Here is a 12,146-nt window from a genome sequence, read left to right as displayed (position 1 = left end):
ACAACTAGCTTCGTCTCATGTATATTTCGAATTCTCAGGCTTGACCTCTTTCGTCGAAGGACTACCTGAAATTTGTCCTTCATTTCCTTGCTAGATTACGCCAAGACCCCTTTCTTTAAATTAATGAAAACAACCTCAGCCTGCTTTTGAGACAGACTGGCCTCCTGTTTCTCCTTCAATACCTGAAAATAAGGGTTACATTGAGGCACCACAATTGGAACAGAAACCTTTTCCTTTACAATCACCTCATGCACCTCTGGAGGCCTCTAAACTAACTTATCATACTCTTCCATGATGGCAGAAACAATTGCTTTGAATTCATTCATTCTGGGGATAACTTTTTCACATACCTTAGGGGAACTGCTCCTAGGACCCACTAAGAATTGCATAAGCATTTCGTATTTGAGCATCAATATTATATTTTTATATATGAGAAACAGAACTCCCCACATGCTCTGTCCCTTGAAAAAATTCTGCACCAAATCCTTTCTGGGTAGAGATATGTGATACCCTAGCCCTTGGCTTATCTTCTTCTGATAAGGAGGAATCTTCAGGCCACACTTCAGCTACTGCTTCACCAGGAGCACATTTTGCCCTTCTTACCTCCTTTATCAGACATAACCAATATTAACTAAATAAAAACAAGCAAACGCTATTAAATTAATTTAAAGTTTTTCACTGTCAATAACAAGTCCAATAAATCAGATGACAATGTAAATAAAGGAAAGACCAATCAGATCAATGCAAGATTGCCACTGCCAAACACAGTGACCAATCACAAAGAACCAATACGGTCGTTGCCAATATAAACAAAATCACAACTGATTAATTAACAAATTTATTTGAATTTTATTGAATTCAGACGCCTAAAAACAACTGTATATTATCACAGAATGCACCAAAACAAAAGGAAAAGCCTCCCAGAAGAGTGACTTAAATAAATAAACCACCCACCTATCTTACAGCTCAGATATTCTAAAGACCACCCAAGCAATAAAAACTCGAAACAACCTATTACACAGAAAATAATATCCCAAAATAATGACGAAACAAACAATTACACACTTACTAACAAAGAACAAAATTCACAAAAGTAATACTGAAACCGCACAAATAAATATAATTGTTTGAGCCAACTAAAATCATGACCTACCAATATGGCATTGTGTGTCGAACTGGTTACACCTACTAAAAATGACTGATAATGAATTTTGTAGCATGTGAAAAATACAATATATGATGACAGACTATGATGACAACCAAAAACCTCTGGATGAAAGGCATTAACCACTACCATTCTCCCACACATATTTCCATAATAGTGTGAAGTATGAGAATATTCATAGAATCATGTGGTATATTCTTAAAATAATGGCACAAAGCCTAGAAAATAATTTCAAAATGTTAATTTTGGGAACTTATCTATTTTTTAACGTAGACAGTAACGATCTTAATATGTCTTGTGAACCTAGACTCAACTTCTTGACTCTATGTCTTACCAAGAAGATTTGAATTTAGGCAAATTGATTCTCTTACCAAGTTTCTTGCTTATTCTCTTAATCATATCATTACTTTATCTTGATATTGATAATTTTTATGAGAAGTTGTCTGTGTAAAGAATGAGCCAAAAAAAACTTCCTACTGGAAAATATAAATAACTTCTATGAGACGTTTGCCAGTCTGCTGGCAGTGCATTAGGTGAAGAAATCCTTGCATCAAAATTCCTAGATGCTTCTTTTCCATATCCTGTTGCTATTTTTTACATGTCTCTGGTATTTGTAAGACCAGAAAATGGTTGCCACAAGCAAAAACTGCTTTTAATTCTTTATTCATCATAAATATAATAGGTTTAAAATTTTTAATAAGAATTTACCTGTTCATAAAATGTTTTATCATGAATAGAATCAATTTTTTGACAAATTTAAGGAACAGTCTTTCTCTTTTTTATCCAAAAAAATTAATGACTGATATATTTATTTTAAAGTCAAATTGTAAGTGTAACATTCCTGCAATTTAAGTCTGTTAAATTGTTCATATCATGTAGATCTTGCCAATGTCATACATATCAGTGCTGCAAATTGTGAAAAAAATTTCATTAAAAGGATTTTTTACTGCTGTGTTGGGTTAACTTAAAGATTCAGTTTTAGAAAATTAAATATTTAATTGTATTTTTGTACCCAAATTTTGCATTGTTTTTGCAATGATATATTCATCTTATTGAGAACAGTTTTTGATTGTTTTCTTAAATTTCTAGATTTTTTACATTTTTCTTCTACATCTTAGAGAAAATAAGTTGTAAATCAAATTCTTCTGGATTGTGTATGTTTTATAACATTTTGCCAGAAATTTAAACTAGTTCACAAAATTGGCAATATATTGTAAGATGCTGTCACTAAATTAACAGAATTAAAAATCTTTTAAAATTATTAGGCTTAATGATTTTTTGAGTATTTTTACATATTTGCTTTTAAGTTTTGGAGGAAGCCCGGTACATTTTATGATTATTTGAATTTTATATATAGAAAAAAACATAATTCTTAGTTAATCTAAAATATTTTTCTTCTTCTTATTGTTACAGTATTTTTTGTGAGCTTTTTTAAATGTATTTTTCAAATAATGGAGTACTATGGCAATACAGACAGAAAAATTTAGAATTGACGACTAGTTAAACGTTTTTTTCCAGTTTTACATGTCCCTTTGCTGGTATAGAAAAATGTGACTTTTGTTTTATCATATCACTAGATATGGTTTTTTATACACAAAGTGCTTTAATGTAAGTGAAAATTCAAATATGTTTTCCAAGATCGATTATTTAGTATTGGTAATCACTTCTCTGTAATATTTTTTGTTAATTTTATCTTAACTGAATCCTTAAAACTATACTGGTGAATTCCTATAGTAACATAAACCATGCATTGTATGTGATTTTTCTTAGTTTTTTCTTAGTTTAATAGATTTAAAGATAGAATTAGTTTTTATTTTAAGACTAAATCCAATGAATAATTTTGATTAATGATTATTCATCCATGAATATTCTTTCGCTCTGTTTCATTTCTGTGAACAAAATCAATTATTTGCCCAAGACACGATAATTGTGAACTGAGGGCTAGAAAATTAAAGTAATGGGAAATCGCAGTGACACCGATTAGGCGTGATCAAGGGCCTAATCAAAATAGGAGTTCAAAGCGAAGCATGAGATTAGTTGTTATTTGAAAAGAACTTGACAAAGAAAGAGGGGGAAATTGTAAGAACAGGATAGGGAGAGTGATTAAATTCGTTTGATTTCATCTTCATGACTGAAGCAGATACCTGGCTGAGTTTTTCAAAGGATATTTACTTCCACATCTTTTCCTTCTTTTTATTATTTTTTCTTCTTTATATGATTGTTTTATATTGGATATTTCCTGTTTTCTCCCTATTTATTACAATTTTATAGAAATTACTTGTAAATTTAATTTTTACTGGTAAATGGAGTCTTTTGAAAAAGTATTTGTTTTTTACTTTTTATAAGAATTATTGAAATGAAGCCAGTAAATTAACTTCCACAATTGTTCCTAATAGGAAATTAATTATTTTCTGATTATGAAGATTTTGTATAAATTATTTTTGAATTACTGTCTTATACTTTCTGTCTGCATTACACTAAACTTTTAATTCAGTTACCAAGAATCTCTGATGCCAGTATTAAGAAGCTGTAATAACACAATTAAGAGAAAAGCAATCTAACTAAGCATTTCATAACTAAATTTGTATTGAATAATTAAAAGAGTATTTTAGAATTCACCAGATTGACAACATCAAATTATTGTTTTTGAAAATTGTATATCAAATCAAAAGTATGTCAAGGTAAATAGAATTGGATGAATTATTTTACAAGATATATCAAATAAAATTACTGATTAAAAACAAAAGTATTGATTAATACCTCCTTGTTTAGTATATGTAAGTCCATTGATGCTGTATTAAATATATAAATAAATAATTTACAATTATATTGAAGAATAAACAATTGAACAAACAAACACTAGTATTAAAATTAGAAGCCAGAAGAATTTTAGACAAATATATAAAAAAAAAGATTAGAAGCAATCAGTGGGGCAATATAATTAATGCCTCATCTGAAAATTTTTTAACTTCACCACTCTTTTGTCCTAACCAATTTTGTTGAATTTTCTCACAAAATTATTTTAAATATCTGAAATGAATCAGGCTGAACATCATTATACTATTAATAATTAAAATAATGTAAATATATATTTTTTCATTAAAAAAATATTCCAATCCTGTTATCTGATAAGAATTACATCACAAAAACTAGAGAAACTTCCTCTACACATTATAAAACTAATGGCACTAAAAACAGTTCTTTTAATTTAGAAGAGCTTTTGTATATTAATTTTATAAAAAATAGAAAGAAAAATACAAGATATATGTGTATTTTATGTATCTTTTTACAAATTTTCAACACATATATACACACAGTGGAGCCTCCCTTAACCGAGATGACTGGCTGCCGTGGTGAAGTAATGTCAGCCTTTCATCTGGCAGTTGCGGATTTGAATCCCACTCAGACATCGCATTTTTTTACTGTACTACAAATCATTCATTAAATCTAAAATTCGCTTCAGGTACAGAAAGCCTAAATTACAGTAAAAAAAAAAAAAAAAATAAATAACCAAGATGCCATTTACTCCATGTACGAATTTTATTACAGCCTTTTACTTAAGATTATTCATGTATGTAATTACTATTGTATAGTAACTAGTATTGCGTATACAGTTTGTGGGAGTAAAGGAGAACAACAGATCAGTCATTCTCTTTAGTTTCTGTTATCTACTGTACATGTAATGATTGGTCTATATTTTGTGAGTGTATCTGCTGTACTGTAATACAGTGTAGTGTGTTGTTGTTTACTTGTATGACAAAAGAGGTTAATGAAATCTCCACTTAGAAAGACAAACCAATTGATGAAAATCAGAAAATTACCCCCAACAAAGGGACTGTATTTTTCACAAAAGTGTTCCGATATTTAGAACAATGAAACGATGTTCCTTTCATTGACTTAATAGTAGTACAAAACTGGCATGATCTTGCTGCTATGGATCATGTTACTCAATTAAGGCAAAAGAAGGTGACAGAATTTTTTGTTAAAACAACAAACTAAGTTTATGTGAGCAATTAGTGACTATCGATTTTATTATAATAAATACAGTAAAATAAAATAATAAATAATATTGTTACAATCATTTTTAATTCATGGTTTATTCTGCTAAAAATTTGATATTAATATGGTTTTTTGTCCAAATTCAAGAACAAAAATTAAAATCTTTTTGTTAACCGCGGATTCCGTTAATCTGAGTTGGCAACACTCACACTTAGCTCGATCAAGAGAGGTCCTACTGTATCTTGTATTTTTTATGAATTAGATTTACGACAGCTCTTCTTTACTGTTACAGTAAATCTTCATAATATAACATGAAATCCAAGGATTTGTTGATTATAGCAACAACATACTAACTGTTGTTATTATTAATCTTTAATGCCTCTGGGCAAAGGCCTGTCCCAAGTATATTTATTTTTCCTCTTGTCCAATTTTTTCTAGCTCTGCTCCTTATCTCAATTGAGCCTACTTCTTTATGTTCTGATCCCTCTTCCCTTCTTTTGGTATCCATTCTGTACATATTTTATTCCAGTTTTTTCTTTCCGTCTTATAAATATCCTGTCTTTACCATCTCGACTGTTTTGTGTTGTTAATATATTTGTTTTTGTCCCCTCTGTTTCTAACTCTATCTTTTTACATACACTTCTTTCCAACATGTATTTTTAATACCTTACTTTATTCACTAATTATATCTGTAAACCATTTTTAAAATTTAGATGACTTAAAAACAAAGAGAAATATGAAAATCCAGGGTTTTTTTATAGACTGAAAGCATAGATTTCTTCTGTGATGTAATAATCTGTTGTATTTTTAATCATTTGACTTATTTGATGGTCTCAATTACTTTCTTTAATGTTTTAATTTAAAATTAGTGAAAGATTTAAACTTACGTGCAAATTTCCATATAGTTTATTATTTGAATGTTTCTTAAGTCTGTTTTCTCTTTTCACTTTTATTGTTATGTGAAGATAATATTCAAATTTTTATGATTTTAATAAAAGATCAGTTGTTATATAACCTTTAAATTTTTTTAGAGAATTTTGTAGAATCCAAATTATTGCTAAATACTGGGTTAGTATTTATATATATGAGTTAAAAATGTCTCAACTGTAGACACCCATTTTAGGAACCATTATTGAAAAATTTAATTTGTTGGTGAATCAAACTGATCTGAAAGAACTTTGATGATATATTTGATTGGAATTATGAGGAGTTGATCAAGTCCCTACACAAACTTGGAAGGATATTTAAATTGTAGACTCCTGTTCTTTTGTGTTCTCAGTAAGGCACAGACTTGTTCTACCAAATTAAAATCAATAATGAAGCTTAAGATTATCTAAAAAAAAGTTTCTTTGATTTTTCAAACATCTGAAATTCCAAAAGCCAAATACCTACCAATTTTGGATTGTTGGCATAATAAACAAATAAGATTTTTTTACGAATAACCAGAGGGGTTTTTAAAAGATCCTTGGATTCCATGTTACATTATTAAGATTACCTATACAGCCAAGAATAAGTGTTGTAAGATATTTATGTATGAGGTCCTTCAATAAGGAATTTGAAAATTTGAAAGTTCTTTATTTAATTAAAAGTTCAATGATCCATTATTTGACTCCATGTCCATTTTTAGGTGGATAATTAGCATGTTTTTTTACAAATCTTCCTTTCAAAACTGTAAGAAATTTTAAAATATCTTGATTACTTCTAATCAGTTATTTTAATTTCTATTTGAATTAGCATTTTGTTAAATACAAGTACACTTCCATTTTCACTTTTTCAAAAAGTATAATTCACATGTTACACAATATTCTTGTAAATTTACAGTATTTTTTACATCTATTGTTTAATTATTTTTTTATAATTATTGTAAAAATATCAAAAATACACTTAATGGACTTAAACTACCTAGAAATCAGTTTGCTTACCACTGGACCAATTTAATGATGGCCATAAAACATTTTTCTTTATTTTGTACATTATGTTTCTGGACAAAAAAGGAACTTTTAATTTGTTGTTTTATGCTGTCTGCCTCCCTTTAGTAAATTGAGAAAGTTGTTAATTCGATCTAATATTTTTTGTATATACACAATGATTCAGGAGGAAACAGAAATAATTTGGGAACTGATTCTAGAGCTTGAAGTAAGAAAAAAATCAATACAAACATATGTCCAAAAATGATTTGACATTGAGTTATAGCTAGTGAAATATTTCATCCGAATTTCAGGTAAAATTATATCATACTGAAATGTTTAAGACATTACGCAAATGGTAAACTTGATGGTCTTTTTATGTTTTTGATCTGAAAAATCAAATACAATAGTTCCCAGAACTGCTTCTTCCATGCATGTTATCCAATGTAAAACAGAAAACTTCAACGACAAAAAATGTGGTTTTTACATTTGAAGTACAAAATAACTTTACTTAATGAATCATAAATATATAATTTTTTTTTTATTAAAACTTTTAGAGAATTTAATTCTAAGAAAATTAATGCAATAAAGTTTATAAAAAAAAAGAACAAAAAAATCAACTTTTATTATAAAATACAAAACAGAACTTAACAGAAAAAAGTTATTATTCTGTAAAAATTAAAACAACTGTTTTTAGTACAATACATTTAGACCTTTGAAAAATTAAGATACTTTTAATTTACTTTCATTAAAAATAATATCTTTGTTTATACTGTACATATTATTTTACAATAAATGTTATTAAATAAAGTTCCATTCATATCAATACTTTTTTTAACTTTTTCCCTTACTTTTCTGTCACCAACCTAATCTATATCTACATGTCCCTTGATGAGACCAGTGAAATTTTTTGTTAGCCATAACTTTATAACAAAGCGTTTTCAGACATAGTTTGTATGAGCTTTTTGTGCTCTAAAATCAGTTACCAAATGATTTTTCTTCCTCCTGAAACACTAAACACTATATGACTTTTAAACATCTCAAAGTTCCAGCAAATATCAACAAATTCTGGATTGTTGGCATAATCAACAAATCTTATTTTATGAATAACTACAGGTTTTTAAATGATCCTTGATTCATGTTATATTATGAAGATTTACCTTTTCAGAAAAGGGGGAGCTGTTATAAATTTAATTCATAAAGATATATAGATATATATATATATATATATATGATATACATAATACAATATTATTTAACAGATTTATAATATATCTGTTTTAAGAGTACGGTTTTCACTGCCATTCTTTTGAAATTGTGAGGAATTTGCTCAAGTTTGAGTTGCACGGTTAAAAAAGTAATATAAATTCCTGCTTTTCTTGTTTTTATTTTTATAAAACCACTTGTCTCTCATTAGATTTTTTGTATGGCTTTTTATTTCTTACAGGTATTTTTTTTATTTCTTTAATGTTCATTATGTTGCCAGTCAATCTGGTGAACAGAACAGAAAGGTATCATTTGTAGTTCTGAGTGTTATTTAATATTTACATAAATTTGGCATGTTGTGTTCTTAAGTGTAGTATAGTTTGACTCACAGAAGAAGAAATGGGATACAACTCATTGCTTGATATATTTAAGAATGGCTAAATCATTTTGAAAAGCAGCTGTGTCTTGTGTCAGATCACAGTCAGCGATTATTAAATTATAGCATCCATCAAACAGAACATATTGTTCTGACAGACTAACCCACTGGGTTGGTCTAATGGTGAACTCATCATCACAAATCAGCTGATTTTGAAGATGAGAGTTCTAAGTTTCAAATCCTAGTTAAGGTAGTTATTTTTATTCAGATTTGAATACACGATCGTGGATACAGTTTTCTTTGGTTGTTGGGTTTCTATCAACTGCCCGTCTCAGGAATGGTCGACCTGAGACTGTACAAGATTACACTCCATTTACATTCATATATATCATACCTTACGGTGATTCCAAAGGCTAAACAGAAAAAGAAAGAAAAAACGTTCTGACAGACTGTTTTTAAAGCAATCAAATAATTCTTGTTAATATTTGTAATCAAATAATCAGTGAGATGTTTGTATGTTAAATAAAAATTGGTTAACTGGCAATTTGTTATTAATTTTTTTTAATTTAAATTTTACTGTTAGTGCTAACCAGTATGTTTTTTTTTATTATGTTACAGTGTAATAGCTGTCAGAAGCCACTACTTATGCCTCATCAGCGACTGAATTTCTTCAGTGACTACAGTCACCGTGTTGCATGCCCACACTGTACAGCTCAGGATTTTCACTTTGTAAAACCATTGCCCTTCTGCTATGCCAGGGAGTGGCCCTAACATCCGGCTGTCCAGACGGTCCGTGCCAAGGCCGTTGAGATGTTCCTAAGGGATATCTGGGAGAATCAGATACAAAACACTGTATTCTCAGTAAGCAACCTTGGTATATTCTAAGCAATACATAAAATACATATATATATGTATGTATATAATACACTCATAATACATAATATATATATTCACAGATATGTTTACATCAATTGTAAAAGCAGCAGAGCATAGTTTGTTTTGTTTTTGTATTTGGTTTGTTTTTTTTTTTATTTTCATTATTTTAGGTTAATTGCATAATTTATATATTTTTAGAACATTTAATTTTTACAATTTATGATTTCAATGTGGGAGGAAGAATGTGATCAAATAATAAAATTTAATTTAAAAAAAAAATGTAAACAAAATTATTGTAATAAAAAGGATTAGTATGATTGATCATTTTGATTAATTTCACGATATATTTAAAAATAGTAAACTTATATAAATACGTAATGAGATAAGATTAAGATTTTTTACTTTTATTCAAATTTTAGTAAATTTTAATTTTACTTAAAAAATTATAAAATTTTTACCAAAAAAATGTTACTAAAAAATCTTTTAAAATTTTATTTTAGTGAAAATTGTTTGTTAAAAAAAAATTTAGTGAATAAATAATTTATAAATTATTATTTTTATTATAAATAATATTTTTGTTTACATTTTTTAATGTTATTATTATTAAATTTATATTTAATTCATATTAGACTAAAAAATTGTGGTTACATATTAAATAAATGGGTACCATAATATATTTGATCTATATGTAATTAATTAATTAGTAGTATATTGTTAAATTTTTGTTGTTACATCAGATAGTTTGGTACCTTAGTTCAATTTATTTAGTTTACATTATTATTTTATTTTGTTGATGCTTTAATTATAAACTTGTTTAATTTTTAGTCATTAGTTAAATATTAAATTCTAATGATATTACATCATTTAAATTAGGACAATTTATTTATATATTCACACATCTTTTTTTAATTGATAATGTATAATTTATCTTTTATTAACAATCAGTAATTTAAAAACAATTGAAATTCAATATCATTACTACTGCCCAATAATTTTTTTTCAGCTTTATATAAGTATTTGATTGTACATAGTTGAAAGATGTTTTATGGTAAAAAAATTTATTCAGGGATTAATGTTCGAAATAAATTGTAAATTATTATTATAATTTTTATTATTAAATTTGATTCAATAATTTTCATAAGTACAGTATTTATGGTGCTTAAAATAAACAAGTCATTTAAAATATCTTTATTAATTAATAATTAATACGTAAGTGTGCGCTACGTTTTATCTGCTCAATGTTTATTGCAATTTTTTTTTTTTAGGAAGGAAAAATAAGCTAATATGTATTGTATATCTTATTTGTTCCTTACTAACATCCGAGTTAGTTCTATCTTAATATTCTGGTATATTAATACTTGGCAATATGAAGCATTAGTAATTTCGCACAAAAATATTTGAAAAATTGCTCATTAATTTTTTTTGTTTATATTTTAAATATTAAATTTAATAATCCTGTAACAATTGTCCGTGATATTTTATTTTTTATATTTCTATTATGTATTTTTTTGTCAAAATATTGTTTTCATAAATAATTTTTTTATGATAAACACAGTAGAATTTTTTTATTTTTTTTAATACTTTTATAGTTGCATCAACAGTTAAAAGTCATAAGCGACTTATCATTCTAATGTAACTGTACTGGTAAATGTGTGGTTAATTGAAACCCAGTCACCAAAGAACACTGCTATCCATGGTCTAGTATTCAGATCCGAATAAAAGCAACTACTTTTATAAGGATTTGAATCTGATGTCAAAATCAGCTGATTTAAAACAAGTTTACCACTAGTCCACCCCATTGGGTTACAGTACAATTTAGGTATTATTATACATTATCTTAATGCATTACCCCCATACTGATCCGATTTTCTTGGCAGAGTGGTAGCATCTATACTTTTCAACTGGAAGGTTCTTAGGATCAAATACTGTTCAAGGTTAACATTTTTACATGACACAAAGACTCAGTTTGCACCACCAGAAAAAAGTGGTTAGTTTTGCTTCTGTAATTGGGCATAAGCCTGTTAGTTGTTGGAGAAAGAAATAATTAAGATCAGCAATAACTGTTATCAGTAGTAACTTTTAATATATGGTAACTTTTAACAGTGCAAAATAATGGTACTTTTTATAAGCAATTTATTACTTTAATCACAAAAAATTCGATACTGGTTTCAGTCAGAATAAATTGAATCTAGAATTCACACTAAAATTGAGTCAGAACTTCCTAAATCAGCCGTCTCTTCTTATTACATTTTAATGTTTAATAAATTGGTTTTTTAACTGTTCATATTTCTGAATAATTTTTTTAATATTAAATGATTATAGGGAAACAAATAAAATTTGTAACTGAAAACGTAACCAAAATCTATAAATCAATAAATAAATTTTAAGTTAACAGATGAATACAACAAAAATTTTAGTTGTTCTGTTATTCTTGATTGCTGTTCAGTTAATAAAATCATTGAAAATAAATACAAAATAATACAGATTATGATTTAACTTTTAAATATCTTCATGTTTTTCTTGAAAATCTGATGAACTTTCCCATTTGCTGATAAAATTATGAAAGAATTTACTTATTTCAATCACCCATAAGATTCCATAAATATTAAAATAGTAG

General features: G+C 27.3%; 1 protein-coding gene across 2 annotated transcripts in view; it reads left to right on the top strand.

Moving 5' to 3' along the window:
* The window catches only part of heca (hdc homolog, cell cycle regulator), a 550,635-nt gene extending 541,211 nt beyond the window's left edge, over nucleotides 1-9,424 (top strand). For both annotated transcript variants that reach the window (XM_075358855.1, XM_075358856.1), the window contains one exon: nucleotides 9,272-9,424. In XM_075358855.1, the coding sequence (XP_075214970.1) occupies nucleotides 9,272-9,424 (153 nt within the window). The remainder of the gene's footprint in view (nucleotides 1-9,271) is intronic.
* The last annotated feature ends 2,722 nt before the right edge of the window (nucleotides 9,425-12,146 follow it).

Source organism: Lycorma delicatula, chromosome 3 (assembly GCF_047948215.1).
Source record: "Lycorma delicatula isolate Av1 chromosome 3, ASM4794821v1, whole genome shotgun sequence".
Classification (NCBI taxonomy): domain Eukaryota; kingdom Metazoa; phylum Arthropoda; class Insecta; order Hemiptera; family Fulgoridae; genus Lycorma; species Lycorma delicatula.
Note: the sequence above shows the minus strand (reverse complement) of the source record. Positions and strands in the feature narration are given on the sequence as shown.